At 40.2% G+C, this 19,747-nt stretch overlaps 2 protein-coding genes across 2 annotated transcripts; both read left to right on the top strand.

The window, feature by feature from the left end:
- Positions 1 to 1,816: 1,816 nt before the first annotated feature.
- Positions 1,817 to 15,917, top strand: LOC111238470 (ectonucleoside triphosphate diphosphohydrolase 2-like). Its single transcript, XM_022768004.1, has 9 exons — positions 1,817 to 2,237; positions 6,467 to 6,584; positions 8,545 to 8,695; positions 11,298 to 11,457; positions 12,138 to 12,365; positions 13,465 to 13,734; positions 14,174 to 14,293; positions 14,674 to 14,808; positions 14,885 to 15,917. The coding sequence occupies exons 1-9, from the start codon at positions 2,121 to 2,123 to the stop codon at positions 15,098 to 15,100; spliced, it is 1,515 nt and encodes a 504-aa protein (XP_022623725.1). The 5' UTR covers positions 1,817 to 2,120; the 3' UTR covers positions 15,101 to 15,917.
- A 582-nt stretch (positions 15,918 to 16,499) lies between these two features.
- phpt1 (phosphohistidine phosphatase 1) lies at positions 16,500 to 18,823 on the top strand. The gene is made up of 3 exons (XM_022768014.1): positions 16,500 to 16,852; positions 18,102 to 18,229; positions 18,484 to 18,823. The coding sequence occupies exons 1-3, from the start codon at positions 16,687 to 16,689 to the stop codon at positions 18,574 to 18,576; spliced, it is 387 nt and encodes a 128-aa protein (XP_022623735.1). The 5' UTR covers positions 16,500 to 16,686; the 3' UTR covers positions 18,577 to 18,823.
- Positions 18,824 to 19,747: the final 924 nt, after the last annotated feature.

The following is a 19,747-nucleotide window of genomic DNA, read 5'->3' as shown; positions in this document are numbered from 1 at the left end:
TCTTAAGAATGTTTCCATTTTGATCTAAATTTGCTATATTTGATGTCTCAGTGGACAGTCAGTGGCAAGTGAAATAGTTAAACTGGCGATCAAAAACAGTCGAGGAAGCCTTAAACAAAATGACTGTAAATGTCCTGAAGCTGGGCGTGCTAAACCCACATCCAGATGCTGATCATCTTAACCAGGTTTGTCGTCCTGTTTTTATTTGAGATTGAGGCAGTCGAACCAAGATCGTGTATCAGTGAAGGATTCCATTTAGCTGCTTCAGTGTCAGTGTCAGGGTCAGGCCTCTGGTAGTATAGTGCATGCTGGCTCACTGTCACACTTCCATGGTTTACCGTGACACTTGAATAACCTATTAAAGTTGTTAGCAACATCTAGTCATAATATGGAAACGGCCTTGTGTCATTGTCCTACACTCAGCCTGTGACCACAGTTGTGTAATATTTTATGTGGCCCTGAATGGAGATTTAGAGTCTAAAAAAAACATTTGCTAGTCTGCCAGTATCTTACGTAAAATGGTATTGAGTTGCATCATGGGAAATGTAGGATATAGTATTTTCGGAGCTTGACCCTTACTTGAGAGTAAAAGTGAGAATATTTCTGCCTCTGCTGCTATGATTCTTTTTAATCTGCTGTCCTGTAAATCTCCAGACTTTACCGATGCCCCTTTTTATTTTTGACCTTGGGAACAGCAGTTTGACAAAAGAACTTCAGTTCATATTTACAACAAGAAAACTACAGTTCAGTGACAACTCCATACACTGATGTGGACCGAGATACAATTGAAAGCTCTGGAACAAACTAGTAAGTGGACCTTGAATCGAGGTTGTGTTATGTTTTAGTCCATATTGCTGCCAATGTAATCTATTTTATCAGTTGATGCTATTCAGGGTGTCTGCTTTTTATTATTTTACATATCATAACTTTCAGGTCTCTCTTCCTCCTCCTCTCTGCTTTTCAGTCTGTGTGGACATTACATGTAGGCAGGGCCATTATTATTGTCAGCTGCTTCTTGTATTTATGGTATTTTTATGGTCTGTGTGAACAGTATGGGAATGTCGACAATGAAAAGACATCAAACATACACATCTGTTGATGTGTCGTTGTGACAGAAGTCATGTAAATCCCCTGTGTTAAGGTTCAGTCACTGGACTAAAGGCATCCTAAAAAGTCCAAGACAGTGTGATTCTTTGTGGCATTTAATCTACATTTAAATTACATTAACATGTAAATTATATTTTCATGTACATTTTTTTTGTAATCTCTACCATATTGTGAAAAAACCTACTTCACAATTAGCGTCCCCAGTGCCAACATGAAGAACAGCTCAAGTGCAAAAGCTCCTTCAAAATAACTCATAATATATTCTGCTAAATTTAGACGCTGTCAGAACAGGATTTCTGCAAAAAATAGACTTTAAAAAATGTACAAAAAAAAAGTATGGGCCTCTAGTGAAAACTTCATTTCCATACTTTTTTCAGACAGTCAAATGAGGACACAATTTGCAAGTCAGGTTTTAAGCTGCAGCCATTCACATGCAAATACTGGAGGAAAACAAGAAGCAGTCTGTGGCTCTCAGTTCCAATAGGCTACAATCTGGACTTCTGCCAGTGTGGGCCACCCCTTGTTTTCCTAGAAATTACTGCATAATTACAAATCAAGTTAAGTTTTATCCTCGCTGAGATTAGAAAAAGGGAATGACTAGGCAGAAATAACACTGCGGCTCCACCCTGACTAACCTAAACTAACTGCTGAGAGTGAATGAGCAGCAGGTTCCTCCTGTCAACAATTGTTGCCATAATGAAGACATTTTTCCCTCCATGGCAGCAGTAGCCTTGGAGCTGCTTTCATTCACTGATCGAGGAGAAGGTCTCAGGCACACGGAGGAGGGCCCGGCTGAGCGCGGGACATAAATTCAGGTCAGACGTTGCTATCTGAAGTGAAATGTAAAACTGGAGTCAGGAAGCAGGTGAAGCGTGAACCACAGGCGGGTTGTTGATAACGCCCGGCCGGCGGGAAGCCATCAGCCGCTACTGTACTCCCACTTGGCCGCTATTAAGTCAACGCTCAAGTTTCCACGCGGCGCAGAAAAGAGCTGCACTTCTCACTTTCACTTCATGGCTCAGCGCTCCGCTCATCCTGTCGTCCCCATCGCGCTGCTGGTGTTTGGACTCGTTGCAATCCTGCTCCTGACGATCCGCACTGAAGACGTCCAGGAGAAGCCGGGGTTCATGGTAAGGGCTGTTCCCGCTGGGTATTTTTGGATACGTGTTTGTCAGCATGTTAAGTTGTCAGGGTTTGTAACCAAAGCTCTGCCGTGCAGGGTGCAGACAAGGAGCGAAAATATGACACACAGAAATCTGTGGAGCTGGAGGCTTCTGTGACATTAATACTTGGATGATGTTCACTCTCATTAAGATTAAACTTGCACCCTCCCTTATCTCTAGAATTCATGAATTAGATGATCAATCTCTGCTCAGCTGCCGACCTTTAAATGATCGAGGCCCAGGACTGACAATAAAGGACTGCTATATGAGTGTGAGTTATTGCAGAGCCCAGCAGGTCTCATGCAGAAAAAAAGTAGTTTGTGTGCAGGATTAAATATTATGTGTTTACTACTTAGTGTTCTTACTTTAGCGGAACTCCTCACCTTCATCAGAGTTTGTCTTGCATGTATCTTTCACAGTCTCGTTATGGATCTCTGGGATTTAATTTGAATTTTAGATATGTAGATATATTTGAAGTTTTGGCGGTTATTGCTGTGTTATCTTTTAGATCCCTTATACATATTAACTTTGCATTTAAATTATTAAACACACAGCACAAACATTTATATTTTATAGAATTTTTTTTCATGACACCTCTAGGGTGTTCACTCAGTTTATCAATAAACGTATCAGTATATTAGGGGCACTTTGCTAAAACTAATACAGTCTAATGCAACAGTCCTGCAATAAACCCTGCCTTCATGCATGTTTCAATGTGCAGTTTTTGATGAAACTGTGTTACAGAGGTGTTGATTATATATATATGTAGGTGCATTACACACCTCTTTGTATAATGAAATACAATTACAGTACCACAAAGTGCAGTATAGTCTAGTTTTAACCTACAGTAGACATGGAGACATTTACAGTAACATGTTTTTTTGGCACCCAGTGAACATTTTCAATGCAATGGACTCCTCCAAAGAAACCCTAATGAAATGAGATGTGAAACAGACGTAACATTTTCATTTTCAAACCATCGGTAAACAGAATGTTTTATCAGTCTTATCCTCTTCAGTTTCTGCAGTTTATTACCTGTATGTTTGGTTTTCGGTATAAATGGTCCCTCATCCCTCTCTTGTTCAAAATCAACAGTGTGTGTTGTTATCAGGAGCCTGCCACCGTCACTAACTTTGCGATATGGATGGACACACTCAGGTGACCTCATTGCTGAGTTACTGATAAGCTGTAGTTGCCTAATTGCAATGAAAAATAATATTCAAGAATGACCTGTGAACCGATGTGAACAGAGATTATGTGTTCACCACTGTAGGAAACTGTCAACACAACTACACCAGGTGACTTTCATTGTACAATGCTGCATATCCATCATAAATCCAACATCTCTGAAGTGCAAATTTCAACCAAAGTAATTACAAAAAAAAAGCTAGATTTGTGACTTTCTTGAAAAGTGCTGGGGTTTTTTTGTTTTTTTTTTGCATTCAGAACAGGATTTCTACACGGACAAACTCCTGCTCCCTCTGCCGCCTCGTTTTTGTGTTGCCCATCCAATATCCCATGGTTCCTTTTTTACCCTAATGTAGCTGCCCTTTCACTCAGTAACAATGTGGTCGAGTCCCAAAAAAGGACACAAAAGGGTTTTTTTTTTTTTTTTTTTTTTACATTTCGCAGAGAGACAAGTTCAGCAGTTCCCATAGTGTATCACATGAAAGGACAAAACAGATCATTAGAGCTCCTCTGTGTTTCTGGCAAGTGTTAGTGCGAGTCCTCACAACTGACTGCACAGCAGTAATGAGAAAATATTATGAGAAATAATGAGGAACACTTCCACATGATGTTACTGTTCACCTGTTGCATGAATTTGAGAGGCAGTGTGTTTGCAAATGCCTGACGGGTGGAGGGACGTGCACATGAGCGTATGTGTGTATCTATCTCTGCACGTGTGTGTGCGTGTGTGGTCCCTCTCCCTTGGCTCATCAGTCACATGACTGGATTTCTGCATATTCAGAGACCAGGTTTCTTTCATTTAAACAGGCATTATAATTTGCTGTAATGTGATGTTATGACAGTGACAGTGGAAGCGATGTCAGGGTAACCAGGACAACAATCACAGAGAGCCATGGCAACAGAGGAAATATTTTTTTGCTAAAGAACTGGGCTCTGTATTGTGTCATAGAAAATATTTCCTCTAATGCTTCAGATTAATGGCGGGTGGATTATTTCCAGGACGTAAAACTGTCTTTTCAGGAATGATCATTTATCAGCGGCACACTCTGATGTATTTCCTTTATAGTTCCTCATACAGTGATGAAATGTTATGACGGAGACTGCATCCGTGTACAGGATGATAAGACATACCTGACGGTTTGATTCCCACGATAGTCATCTCTAATGCAACAATGCTAAAAGTGTACACCCACACTAGCAGCGTGGGATGACACACCTGAAAAGCCAAATTCTTGATGAAAAGTGGAGACACGGAAGCACACTGCACTCACTAAAGGAGACATTTTCTAGTAATTAAGGTTCCCAAGGTTTGTATCTCTTAGTCATATTTCTCTCGGATTATGAGATACAGATGCTGACTCACTATTCTCAGACTCTAACCGTCAGTCATCACAGAATGATAAAAATGACCTACCTTTTGAAACTATATGAAGTTGGTGAAACAGGACTGTGTCACTTCATTAGCATTATAATCAAAAGAAATATTAGAATCAAAGGTAACTTAATGGAGGATGCCAGGGTATCAGATTAATCACTAAATGAAAGAGTTCAATGGCTCGAACAGGATTAGTTCAACAGTTCTTGTTGGTTGGTTGTTCCTGGTTTTACAGATACATACATACTGGTACATAAAATCAGATGTCATCAGCATAAAATGAAAAAGAAATATTATTAGGCATTTTATTTGGCCAAGTAATCATATAGATACAAATTAGAAGGGGACCAGCCGACAATGAGTGTGGGAAGTAGTTCATCATGCATAACATACATCTGTACATAAGTGGAGAGCAAGCCTAATATTGTCTTGGGATACCAACCTACGGTGACTGTTGAGCCAGTCAGCAGCACAGAAACCAAGCACCCAAAAGAACAAGGTCCATCAACAGAGAAGCAGCTGATGCCTTCAGGAAGTATGAATTCATAAAAAAATTTTCGTGCTCAATTTAGAGGAAAAAGGAGCAGGAACAACTCTCATCTCTTTGCTCGTCTCTTTTTGTCTGTGTACAGCATACAGATATAACATAGCTGTATGTCTGACCATCCATCCATCCATCTATTTTCTGCCGCTTATCTGAGGTCGGGTCATGGTGGCTGCAGGTCAAGTGAAGTAGCCCGGACCCCTCTCCCCAGAAATGTTGGGCTGCCAAGGCGTTCCCAGGCCAGATGAGATATATAATCTCTCCGGCGTGTTCTGGAAGACCTCCAGGAAAACGCCCAGGAGGGGCAGCGGCTCTGCTCCGAGCTCCCTCCGGATGACAAGCTCCTTACCCTATCTCTCAGGCTGAGGCCAGAACACTGTGCGGAGGAAACTGTATATCTTGCAGAAGTCAAAGTCTGAGTTGCGTTTTCTGACTCAGCTCAACTGTAGGTGGAGAAATCGTCAGTTCTTTATTGTATTCTACTTGCTCACTGGCACTTGATCTGTACCTGCAGCCAGTGCGCGAGTCTGCGTTCCACTGAGTGAGGAGGATGATTAGGACAGATCAGTAGCAGGGGGAGAATTACAGCAAGCATCCGGGATTTCACGGCTGTCATCTTTGGTTTAATGTCAGAAGGTCGGGAGAGTTAACAAGTCTCAGATCATCTTACTGCGAGCTGCTTCAGAGAGAACAAATAGACAATCATGTAAAGACGGGTCATTTTCGAGAGGTATAGCAAGTACTTTCGGCTTCAACATCCATAAAGTTAATACGAATATTAAAATAAATTTGTAAGTTATAAACAACTTGTCGAGTTAGTTTGTAACCATAGAAATAACAGAAATACACTGAGATAACCTTTTCTCTCCTGAGGGTGAGAGTGGAGGTTTTTTGAAGAATGTTGTGAGTTTACGTAGTCTGCAGCCTAATACCTTCCAGATGCCAAAATTCAGGTCAAAGAACCACAATCTTAAACGTCTTTCATGGTCTTCTGTCCCGTTAACTGGACCCCCCACCCCCCACCCCCCAACTTGTCAAGGCAGTCAGCCCAACCTGCATCTTTTTTTCTCTGCCTCTCACTCTCTGTAGTACGGGATTGTCCTGGATGCTGGATCATCGCACACAGCTTTGTATATATACAAGTGGCCAGCAGACAAGCAGAATGGCACCGGGGTGGTCACCCAGCACAGAGAGTGTCATGTGAAGGGTAGGTATGAGCAGTCTCTCCAACACAAACCTATGTTTTGCATCTCAAACACTCTGGTACCAGTACTGGTACTCGAGAGGCGGCTCTGAAAAGCTTGTAACTTGCTTCTGTAGTCAGCTCGAATTGACAAAAGTTACAACACATTCAAACCATAATTCACAGTAAAAAAAAAAAAAAAGGGAAAAAAAAAGAAGGATCCTTGGAAATATGTCTAACCTCTGCTACAACACTGTTTCTCTTCCGTTCCACACATATATATTTTTGCTAGCTTTTGTCCAATGCTTTCACAGTTATCTGTCTCTTGACTTATAACCTATAGTAGGCTAATGCTAACCACACCTCTGGCAAATATAAACATTTGAGCAAATTTCAGTGGACATTTAAAGATAATGGAGAAATGATTTATGCTGCAGCAGTGCTTCAAAAAGTTTCTACACACATTTTTGGCTCAGGTAACCACACGAACGTCAGACAGATATTGTGCATTCAGCCAATTTTTTGTAACTCAATGTGAAAATGTCAGTGGTTGAAATGTTCCAGGCATAAAAATGGAAAAAGAGAAAGAGAAGTGGAATAAGCTGTAGGCGTGGCTCGAGAAGCTTTCAGAGACATTTTGACACTATTTCGGTTTCTCTTGGTGGCCGTTGGGATCATTTGTCAGTGAGAGAGCCCCTACCATAATGTTTTACCATTTTACCATACAACTGCACTAACACAATGAGTTTTGAGTAGGTGGTCAGGTGAGGATGTAAAGTTGACGTTGCTCTACTAATCTCTGGTGCCTCTGCTGCCCACTGTTGCAGCTAGCAGGTGAGATCTTCAGATTTGTTGTCATTGTAGAGTAAGACGTCTGGTTTTCACTAAGCTGACTAACAGCCTCATTTTTGTCAGTAATTTTGGCATCTACGCTCAAGAACCCAAAGCATTTCCACACACCAGATGCTTGAGTCATTATCCGATCAGTACAGCTGTCCCACTAGTGTCTGTTTTTATTCATTCACTCTTTTTACTATTAAGTCAAAAGGACATGCCTGAGTGTGAATTTGACACAATGACACATGCACACAAAAAATACTTCATACAGTTTGTAAATTTTTCTTAATTGAACACAGTTAAAATATTTTTTTTTTCCAAGTGCGAATGAAAGTTTGAATTTTTAATAAAAGATTGGTCTCATCATTCCGATGCCAACTTCTACCGTTCACATCCAAGATCAAAGATCCGACATCCAAGTCATAAATACGACTAAGTCCACAGTCAAATCAAGGTCAGTCACTGTTTTTAGTTGTCTAACGAATATGAATGTGAAAGAATGTGAATTTCTGATCTGAAATACACAGGTTTTCTGTGGAGTACACCATTAATCTTCTGAGAGTGACATTATACTACAGGAAATATGCACTTGCTTTGACCCCATCAGCTCCTCCTTTTAGACCACTGCGCTGTTTCGGTTGTTGATAAAATCTTCATCCTGTTGTATCTTGTTATATGCATCAGTGGGTGGAATTGGAAGTGCCAACTGTTTCCTGTGGATAGATTATGTTACCACATCACTGTCACAGCAAGTAAAGCAAAATTTTGTCTCGGGCAATCGTGAATCAGGAATGAGTCAGGGTTGATCTCTGTGCTTTGCCGCACCCCTGTCAGAAAGGAACTTTATTGCTTGGATGACTGAGAATGATATTACAAATCTCTAAATTCAAATCAGACCGTTAAAGTACTACAAGATTCCTTCAGTATTTGTAGTATTTGTTTTTTATCAGTATTTGTTATGAAGTCTATAATCAGGGATGTTTGATAACAGTAAGTAAGAATTAATATGATGTTATATGTCATATCATTTATAATCCAGGTATCTGGGAAATTCTTATTTTGTCTCTCAGCAGGCAGCATTGTTTAGTGCCAATATAAGATCAAGATTGAACAAGTTCTTTTTCTTTTTTATCCATCACTCACTCAGGCGGAGGGATCTCCAGCTATGCAGGGCAACAGGGAGCAGCGGGCCAGAGCTTAGAGGCATGTCTGGACCAGGCAGTCAAGGACATCCCCAAAGAAAAACACCATGTCACACCTGTGTACCTGGGAGCCACAGCTGGCATGAGGCTTCTACAGTGAGTCAGTGTGTACGTCTGTGTGACCGGACCGTCTCTGTCTGTTTATTTTGCTTTGTTTCTATGTGACTTTGTTTGTCTTGTACATATTTCATCTTTATTCAAGTTGCAGTAATCAAACTTACACAGCTTTAAAACACAAGTCAACATTGATATATAGCACAGGGATACATGATATATTGGTGGCCAATATAATATCCTCCAATAAATTAAAAAAAGGGATTTATTGCTATTGTTCCAATAAGAAATTTCAGACCATTATTCAGTCCTAATATGCTGCTTTTTTATAGTAGTTGTGGACTCTGCAGTTTTCCTGTGACTATAAAGGAGCAACACAACTATAACCATGTCAGAGGCTGATAGATGAATTTATGTTAATTGCATTTTAATTTTTGCCTGTTAGAATTTTCAGAGGGAAAAAGATGAAGACGAATGTCACTAAAAAAATAGCGTTTGTTGTGTAAACTACACTTTCTTCAGTGTTAAGTTTAAGGTAATAACGAAGTACCTAAACGTAGAACTCAGACTCTGAGACGATTTAAAAGTTCGGACAAAGACAAAGACAATTTACTGTGAAGCTGTCAGTGGTGGGAATCCTGAGCGGAGGAGCGGGGACGGGCAGGATAGTGAATCGTTGATCTGGGGCAGACAGCAGAGCAGTGGCAGAGAGCAAGGAGAAGTCGGCCAGATGTAAACACCACTGACTGTAACACACAGGACGACCTGGTGAAGAGTGCAGCGAAGGACTGGGGTTTATATACGTCAGGCTTCAGGATTGGCAGCAGGTGGGTAGGCAAAGGGGGGAGGAAACTAGGTCGCCACGCCCTGTATGAAACGGACACACACACACACACACACACACACAGACAGACAAGGAGAGGACGAACAGGACATACTGCTAGACCCAAACAGTCAGTCTAACAAGTTAGCCTTTATTGTTCCTTTCACATTTCCTGTAAATGTAAGATTAATATTATTGGTTATGTCTGAGTATTGATACCACTACAAACTTTATTATGCGTTACTCATTATCATTATCAGCCTTGAAGTTGCATATTGGTGCATATCTAATATAGTAACATGATGTATACAGTGTCTTTGACATTGTGCTTATTGTTTTATATCATTTAGGTACAGGTGATGACTAATCCTTTCAAGGCTTCATTCCTTAACATTCATATTACATTATGTTATTTGTATTTTTCAAATTAACCCCACATGAAGAGTTATTTCATCTTTGATCATATTAATGCTCTTATTTTGAAAAACAGTATCATCATGACATCCTGTTTTAAATGGAGGATATGGTTGTATTCATGGACATCTGGACCCACAAGAGTTAAACCAGCTTGTTCTTGACTAACTGAACTTGTGTATCTTATCTTGCATATTTTGCATACAGAGCTGACTAGACCTGTCCTTGTGTAGATATGAGTCCCGAAGCCACTCCTTTCTTTATTCATTTTAATGAGGGAACACAAACAGATATTGTCCTCCAGATGTAATGACTGTAACTACTGCAAGTTGGTGCCTCTAGAAATAGGTGGTATGCTATAAACAAAGCTGGACTAACTATTCGTGGGTGAGCTTTGCTGTCGTAGCGTGGCTGTTTTGACATTTTTTCCTCAAACTACCCTCCTGTTCCAACCGGCGATCTGACTGACTAATACGGTGTGACGGTGCATGAAGCTTAAAGAGCACGGAGCAGGGATGTTGACGTGTGTTCAGACATGCAGGTACTAACACAAGCACTAATGCGCCAGTGTTGGAGATGCAAAGCTGCAAAACGAAAACCGAACAACAGGGAGTTGAGAATAGTTTCATTTTCGTGACTTTTATGAAATATGACTATGTGAGAAAACAGCTGTCCAATCACTCAAAGATGAATCCGTCCAAAAGTTACGATCTGAGCCAGAGGCAAGACACGACACAGCCTTCTGTTTTAATTTCTCTGTGCTTACAAGGCACGCCTTTGCATTCATAGAAGTTTTGGCACTAATATCGCTCCATACATTGTACTTGAACTGGCTTATTTTTGTTTAGTTCAACCAATGAAATACTGAACTGTAAATGTAAAGGGCACAAATGCTTTTAGAAAGATTCTTACGGAAGTTGTACCTGGTTTAGCCTCGGTGCCTTTTCTTACACTGCTGCTCAGAGAAATCTTTGTTGAGCAGGTAGATGTGTTATAGGTAGATGAATTAAACAATTCAACAGCTGGGAACTTCTTACAGATCAAAAGATGCAAGTGTAGAAAGGCAGAAAGAAAGAGAAAGTGTTCCGAGTCAGCTGGTTGGAGTAGTTATCAGGCTGCTGCATCTGGTCCTGCAGACAAACGTTCACGATGGCGTCTCCATGAAACTTTCAAGGGAAGATCTGGGTCATTTGAACTTTTATAGTTGTAGAGGTCAGGGGTGACACCGGAGGCTTTGGGCCAGTAACGCAGTGAGAAATAAGCGAGGGTCAGAAAAACTGCCAGTAGACAATCATCAAACACACAGTAGCATTATATTCATGCAAATTCTTCATAAATCTCCATCCATGCAAAATTTCCCATGTTATTTGTAACAATCTATTAAAGAAAGACTTTTCTCCCAACCAGTTTGTTCAGCCAGGAGCAGTCGAATCAGATCCTCCAGGAAGTGGGCCGTAAAATCCAGTCCTACCCTTTCAGCTTCCAGGGAGCGGCCATACTGAGTGGTCGAGAGGAGGGGGCGTACGGCTGGGTTACCGTCAACTATCTCTTGGAGAACTTCATTAAGGTACCAAAGCTTGTTTGAAGTGTGTTTTTGGAGTCAGCAGAATTTAATCAGTTGGAATTTGTGAAAATATGTCTGTTTTTGGTTTTTTTTTGTAAGTTTTTTTTGGCATTTTTGCCATTATTGGGATAGCACAGTCAGAGAGTGACAGGAAAGTCTTCAGTCCACTGTAACAGAGGGTTAGTGAGGGCAATTGTACTTTTGTGAGGCAGGATGCTGCTAAAAGCAGTTTCCTTTAGAACCATGTTCTATTATGAATTTATTTTTAAATAAGTCCTTATTCTTTATGTTGTTAATTCCTACAAAGATCACCTGACTGGAGATGTTTATATCCTTAAATCTTATTTATAGAGTGACCTCTCCAACACTGATGATCATCTATCACTGTTCCCTTCATATATCACTATAGTTATTACCTTGTCAGCGTGGGGATGAATCCCTGGGTCAACTGGGGAAAGTAGGACAGGCAGAGGAAGCTTGTAAAATTCTCCCTCCCCTCATTAACTGCCACTGAGAGGGATGTACCCCTGAGTAAGTCTGGCCTTGTCTAAATACAGTTAACGTGAGTGTAAAAAGTTGTATGAGGCAGCATGTGTAAATATATGTGCAGGAACCGGACAGTTACTCTTCAGATGATGAGCACAAAAAGAGTGTTTGTTTCCCTTGATATTTTTTTTTTCCAGTACGGTTTCGTGGGGCACTGGTTCAGCCCCGGCAGACCCACAGTGGGAGCGCTGGATTTCGGCGGGGCATCCACCCAGATAACGTTCGCGACTCAGGAGGAAGTGGAGGACAAACAAGACATGATGAAGCTGCGTCTTTATGGCCAGGAGTACTCTCTGTACACACACAGCTTCCTGTGCTACGGGCAGGACCAGGTCCTCAAGAGACTGCTGGCTCACATAGCGCAGGTGACGCACTGTACACACACCCAGTGAAAAAACACATCCGTGTTATCCATGACAGATGTGAGCCCGTAGGTTTTCTATACCAAATAGGCTAAATGGTTGTTTTCAGGATATTGTGCCAAAGTTTAGTAAAGTGATTTGATCTCATGTGGAATGTGGAACAAGTTAAAGCAAGTGATGCGCCTCATACAGCAGATAGTGACACTTGTTTTCTCTGGTCATGATCCAGATGTTGTGTTAACCGTCAAAAGTTCAAGGTTCTTCACTTCACTTCTTCACTAGACCCAGGCTGACAGAAAATATAAAATTATAATAGCCCTTATGTGATACCATGCAGTTACACACAACTAATGAATAAATATGTAATGAAACAAATACATTAGTTTAAAGAAAAACAGAAGAAAATATGTTTTCTCCCAATTCTTCCTGCAAGAAATGTTTCAAATGCTGCATAGTAGTTATACATGAAGACAGTCTTTCATATATAACAGATAACAGAAATGAGTGGATCTTTTGAAAACATCGACACCATGGAGGATCGTTCTGAAGCATGAGGATGTAGTGCATTGTTTAGTAACATGCAGAACAAACTGCATAAAAATAATGTATGAAATATGTATGAAAGTTGCTGTTAATATACGAGCCCGACCCATACTGGGTTTTCAAGCTGATCCTGATGAAGACATTGAGATTTGAGAGTTTTGAAAGGATTCTCAATATCTCACAATATGTATTGCACACATCACATACTGTACAAACACAGCATAAACAAACGATTTTGATAAAGATCCCTCAAGTTTGTGTATTACAGTGTTGTGACCAATATATTTTCTGAGCAGGACATTTTACAGTTGAAAAATAAACCTGACAGCGCTCTCTGGTGGACAAAAGTATGTAATGCAACAGCACGCGATAATTTTAGCATCTATGATGAACTAACGTCTACCAGTAAAATTTTCATGACAAAGTTCATAATTATAGTGTAAATGTGCATTTTAGAAAATATAATGAATCATTTTAATAGTATTGTGGTGGGTTTGTTGTGTGTCCAGTCACTCTGCAATGGCTCTCATGTCTGTGTGTCTGTGTGTGTCTCTCTCAGTCTCAGGGTTATTCGGGGTCAGTGGATCACCCCTGCTATCCCGCAGGCCACAGCCGAACTTTAAAGTTCAGCAGTATATTCAACTCTCCGTGTACAGCGAAGTACAAACCCAGCTCCTACGACCCCCAGGCGTCTCTGACAGTACAGGGTGGCGGACATTACGAGCACTGTCTGGGCAACGTGTCCGAGATCTTCTCCTTTGACAGCTGTCCCTTCTCCCAGTGCTCCTTCGACAAAGTCTTTCAGCCAAATGTCAGCGGCAGCTACATGGTGAGAAAGGCTGGAGGAAGCGGATGACGCAGGGTGACTGTACACAGTCAGCGTTATGCGCTAAATGTCAGCCTGCACACAAGGGAAGCACATTCTGTTAGTGATGCTTGCAAAGTTATAATTTTTCACTGTTTTGGACTCTGTTGACACCACAGACAGCCATACTGTATTGTGTATGTCAAAGATAATGTACACTCACTGAGCACCATACTGATACTGGGTAGGGCCCTTTTTGCTCTCAGTTCAGCCTGTAGTCGAGTGCAAATTACAATTTTTTTCTGAAATGTAGTGGATAAATAAGTAGAACATCTCCTAAAAATTGAAATACTCAAGTAAAGCAAAGTACAGCACTTAGGTAAAAGAATAACTGGATGGATATATAGTGAGCTGATAAATGGATTTTTTTTGCCTTTATCATCTCCTCTTTCTGTGTTACCAGGCGTTCTCTGCATTCTTCTACATTCACTCCTTCCTGCAGCATATCACAAATATCACTGTGAGCACGCCCTCACAGCTGGAGGAGGCCGCCAGAGCTGTGTGCAGAATGAGTTTCAATGAGGTAGAGTTCTCCTCTGTTTGTGTTCTATTTGTTCATAACATCTCCCACTGGTGCATCCATGCATGTATGGAGTTTTCACATTTATCATACCTTTATTTATTGAAAGTTATTTAAATAGATTTACAATGGATTCATAGGTTTGAATGGCTTTAAAAAAACTTCTTTTTGATTTGCTTATGTGTGTTTCTATGATATTTCGTCCCAAAGTTTGACTTAAGATAAATTTCACATTTGAAGTTTCTGTTTCAAGACCACTTTAATATGAACACATCTCTTATTGATGTAAAAACGTAGCCACACTTGCAGTTCATATGAATACCATCATTCAAATTTCATTTAAATGTTGAAACATTTTAACACATTTCGTGGTTTTGTTCCAGATGTTGCTTGTTGCTCCAGAGCAAAAGGTTCGTTTGCAGGACTACTGTGCCTCCTCTGTGTTTGTCAAGGTTCTCATGTTGAGAGGATACGGCTTCGATGAAACATCCTTCTCACGCATTTCCTTCCAGAAGAAGGTGAGGACCTCACCATTTGAAAATAAAGACTGACTTTCCACTAGCTTGCAGTAATGTTTTGTTGCTGATCCTGCAGGCAGGGGACGCCTCGGTGGGCTGGGCTCTGGGCTACATGCTGAGTTTGAGCAACTTGCTGCCCGCAGAGACCGTGGGGCTGAGGAAGGCTCTGACCCCGGGCGCCTGGGGAACGCTCATCTTTCTCTTTGTCCTTCTCCTCACTACAGTCCTTGTCTTCATCTTATTCCGCACTTGTGGTGGGAAGAAGAAAGGAGGCAGTGAAAGCACCATCTAGATATCACAACAGCATACAGTAGTCAGAAAAGAAGCAGAGTTATGCATTTTTGTTTGTTTTTGGCTCTGTGCTCCGACACATTGGCTCTGAGATGAAACTATGAGAGCTGAATTTGTGCTCTAATTTAAGGGTGTTCACATTATAGAGGGTAAAAAGTGTAGGACCTGTAGCTCTTTTTATACATAGTCCCCCAATTTTAGGTTAATGCAGCAGACCAATCATCCTCATAGAAGCTGCACTGTATGTTCACTGACTGCAAATATAATATATGCAATATAATGACTTCCTCAAATTAAAGCTGAAGGTCAGCACTTTAATGTCAAACAATTTTTTCATTTCAAATCCAAACTGCTGGAGTACTGAGCCAACACGATGAAAAACGTGACCAAATATTGTCTGACTGCCCTGTAGGTTGAAGAACGTAGCACTCCTCTGGTCGCTTTGGCCATACAGGGGAGGTCTTTTCATTTTTATTAAGAAGTCAAACCAATGTTTGGTTGTATTTGGTTGTATTTTTCATTTTTCATTCATTTCATTGTTGTTTTTGTAGAAAGAGTGACTGTAGTCTGAAGCACTGTTACTGTGAACTAAAGCGCACTGTGGAGATAACTTTCAGTTTAGTATAAGGAATAACTATTTCTAAAGAAAGTTTTTGTATACAAAGATATTTTTCAGGTTCCAGTTTTTTTTCACATTTAAAACTGCCAAGCTTTGTGTGACGAGTTTAACAGAAAATAATAAATAGCCTACAAATGTGGTGAACAGCAGGTGTTTGCATATTATAAACATTTGTCGACAGAAACAAACTCCAGTCTCGTTTTTCATTGTGCAAGAAACCTACTGTATTTTGGTCGTTTCCACACAGCTGTACTTATATTTATTTCCTTCATTGGTCTGCTCTGGACTACAACTGCTATGATGCTTTGCTTTACAGACGTAACGCAAATCGTTCGGTTGACTTCCGGTATTGTCGAATTGCCTTCATAATAAAGGTAAAAGCGGGGTCGTTTTAAAGTAGGCGGCAGGTCTAATGAGATTTGCTATGTAATCGTCCTGCACACACAGTAAATGCACAGATCAGTACTTGGGGTCAGCAAAAAATAATTAAAATAATATATTATGGAAGAAATTGATTTTATTATTAATTTAAAAGTACAAAAAAATAGTCTATGTTTATTAGTTTGATTTATCAGTTCGTACAATGAAACAGTTGTGAAGCACATGATTAAATGACAAAGTGAGGGTCAATATGTCTGTTTGTCTTTTTGAAGGCCTGCATTTTTATTTCCAAAAAGTAAAAGGGGCTGGCTAAGGGGAACACAAAAGCCTCTGTTTAATATAAGCCTTTTATTTTGAAGGTTTTGACCGGTAGTGTTCATGTTATTGTTGCATGACGGAACAGGCGTGACAGTTGAGGAACCGCTCTCTCTCATGTGCATATGTTTCTTTATTTACATCTAGCTCACATTATAAACGACCTACCGAGGTGTTCAGGTTTCCCAAGAGACAGAAACAGAGTTTATTGAGAAAATACGGGCTTTTTGTTTGTTTCCGGTTTGCTGCTGTGGCTGCTGGGAAGTTTAGAGATGTGCACCCAGACGAAAGCTGCTGCTCTAATGGCCAACATACCGCAGGCAGACATCGACCCGTCAGGCGTGTTTAAGTACGTCCTGATACGAGTCCACAGCAGAGAGGAGGGAGACGACTCGGAGATAGATATAGTCCGAGGATACGGCTGGGCTGAGTACCACGGTGAGTCAGGAGCACTGAACCCAGAGGACCAACAGAGGTTCATCACCACAGAACATGAGACCTACACACTCCTTTACCAGTTCATTAGGTTCACTTAGCTACAGATGATGCAGTCTAATATAACGGCCCTGCAGTAAAACCGACGTTCAGCAAGGTTATTGTGGTCCGTTTTTATTGAATCTGTATAAGAAAGACGTGGACGCAACTTTATTGTCACTCGATGGGATCCGTAGATTGTTTGCTTTTGAATTGTATTATGTTATAGTGAGAGGTATTTCTAATATTCAGTCAGCCCTACTCTACGGATAAATTATATAGAAAACTCTGAAGATAATTTACATCTTCCTAAATAAACATATAGTCGAATCAGCATCTCAAACACTTTTGAGTGTTGTGCTTTGTGAGTTTAAGTTACAGGTTATGCCTTTAATAACAACACACTGTCATGGGTAGGTGTGGAAAAATGTAAAAGGAATATTTTGAGGAATTGGGCAGTTGCTCTGGTGTAGAGTTCTGCTGGTTGTTTCCAGTAAGAGGAAGCCAAAATATGACATTTGACATTAAATGACATTGTTGAAAATATGAAATTGTATGCAATAAACACCATCTTAGGAAAACAAATTGCAGAAACTTGAAAATGGAAGATTCCAAATGCCTAAATTCAATCAAACAAGTAAATAAAGTGAAATATAAAAGATATTGTGTATTTCCTTTTTATGTGTGCGTTAGAAATGAAAGTGTGTATTGGCTGATCTATGCTGCCTTCTGCTGGACAACACTGACATGCAATACACATCCTCACTACATATGGTACAAATAACTGTATTGTATATTCTAAGTGTATTCATTTCTTCCTGGGCACAGAACATGCAGGTTTGTCCAACAAGTCATCGTTCTCGTCATAAACACCAGATGGAGGCAGCACATCTACACAACAAGCAGCCATTTGTGATTATTAATAAACATATTCAATGGACAGTTGGCAACTCAAACACCCGTGGCTTCAGTCACAAGTTTATTACAAACAAATATTGTGCTTCAGCCAAAATCCATGTCACAGTTGTTAATTATGAAAATATGCAATTGATGCCAAAATTGTTGGTTCAGACTACTCCCCTATCATAACCCAAATTATAGATGCTGAACATACTGTGTTTTTTTTGTTGTTATAAATGATATTTAGAGGTGAAACATATCAGAAAACACGGTTTTAATGCATTGCTCACCTGTCTTGTACCTTTTCTTGTAGCTGATATCTATGACAAAGTTTCAGAGGAGCTGGAAAAAGACGGCCACCTGGACTGTGAGTGTATCGGAGGAGGGAGGATCAAACATGATGCCCAGGCCAAGAAGATCCACGTCTACGGATACTCCATGGTGAGAGAATCCTGCAGAAAAACCCTTAATCAATTAATTACCATAACTTTACATACAGTAATTGTCCCCAAAAAACAAAATTATGAACTAAAAGAGGCTAAAAGGTTTGTTAAATCTGGAGAGTTGTCTGACTACTATGAGTTATCACAGTTCAATTCAATGTAAATACAAAAATATTGATTTTTTTTTTTAGCTTAAATCAAATATTGTTTTCTCATTGTAACAAAACATTGATTTTGTACTATTTATTCCAGGGCTTTGGAAGAGCAAACCACGCAGTAACAACTGAGAAACTAAAGGCTCGGTATCCAGGCTACGACGTGACCTGGGACAATGAAGGGTACTGAACTGAGACCAGCCTCTGGTGGGCACTCTTTCTCCTGGACTGACATAGTACTTATCTGTAACCCCTCATGAGAAGGAAGAACATGACATTAAAAACCATGCAGAGTTCAACACGGAGCTTTTTGAAATCACACCAGTTCTCTTAGACTAAGACTGACACACAGCGACAAGCCTGATGAGCCTTTTCTGGGCTTATTCTGAAGTTACAATTTGAGTAAGTGAATGGTAAAAAAAAAAAAAAGTTGTTTTTCACATTTTTACTCTGTGTGTGTATAAAACAAATACATGCTAATCATAGTGAAACCAGACAAATAGGTTTAATTATAAAATAAATGAGTGGAGACATACACTTCCAGACTGACTTGTTTTAGAGTCGTATGTCTCAGGGTTGACCCAATCACCACAACATGTTGAAAAGTGAACCTTTGATGCTTTGTTGTGATGTGTGTTTCATAAATGTTTCCCTTTGATCTGCCTATAAGCTTCGTGCATACTGTGTTCCTACTGTTACTGTCCTGTTCCAGAACAGAAAAATTAAAACACTCCCCATTGTTCCTTATCACACCTGAGGCCAGCAGCAGCAGGACACAGGTGAGATAAGGAACTCAGCTATTGAGCTGTAAAATGCTGATTCATGTCTTGGCCTTAATTTAGTGATAAAAGCACCAGTACCAGTGTGGTTAAGTATTTTGATATGATCATACAGTATAGACTAATATAGAATAATAATCTGTGATTTATGTGAGTGGATACAAAATAAGCTCTAAATCTTGATAGTGAACCTGTATTAGCTGATTGTTGTTGGACCCTTGGGGGCCTCATAATGAGCTGTAAACACAACATTGTCATTGTTTTCACCTTACAAAGTTGTTGGAGAATATGTTAAGAAACCATTGCCAGCAGATGCGGAGCTGCATTAACATTCATTTGGAGTCATACCTCTAGCTTCCCGATAAATGTAGGTCCAATATTCACTCCTTTTAGGTCTAGTTTGAGCTCCACTGACTCCCACAAGAAATATGTCTCTTCCACTGCTAAAAGCTTCACTATGTTCCCCAGCTACTCAAACTCTGTCAGTTGTTTGCTGCTGGGCAGTTAGTGAACAGTTTCTTTAGCTGAGTTTTTTCTGAAACCAGGAATTAATGCCATTGGGAGGTAGGAAACATGAAACCA

Source organism: Seriola dumerili, unplaced genomic scaffold (genome assembly GCF_002260705.1).
Source record: "Seriola dumerili isolate Sdu_G_001 unplaced genomic scaffold, Sdu_1.0 BDQW01001387.1, whole genome shotgun sequence".
In the NCBI taxonomy this organism is placed as follows: Eukaryota; Metazoa; Chordata; class Actinopteri; order Carangiformes; family Carangidae; genus Seriola; species Seriola dumerili.
This window is presented reverse-complemented; position numbering and strand designations above follow the sequence as displayed.

Coding starts and splice junctions, on each gene's coding strand:
- phpt1 (XM_022768014.1), top strand. CDS start 16,687: ATGTGCACCCAGACGAAAGCTGCTGCTCTAATGGCCAACATACCGCAG. Junction 16,853..18,101: donor CGGCTGGGCTGAGTACCACG/GTGAGTCAGGAG, acceptor CTTTTCTTGTAG/CTGATATCTATGACAAAGTT. Junction 18,230..18,483: donor ACGTCTACGGATACTCCATG/GTGAGAGAATCC, acceptor TATTTATTCCAG/GGCTTTGGAAGAGCAAACCA.
- LOC111238470 (XM_022768004.1), top strand. CDS start 2,121: ATGGCTCAGCGCTCCGCTCATCCTGTCGTCCCCATCGCGCTGCTGGTG. Junction 11,458..12,137: donor TCTTGGAGAACTTCATTAAG/GTACCAAAGCTT, acceptor TTTTTTTTCCAG/TACGGTTTCGTGGGGCACTG. Junction 14,809..14,884: donor GCATTTCCTTCCAGAAGAAG/GTGAGGACCTCA, acceptor CTGATCCTGCAG/GCAGGGGACGCCTCGGTGGG.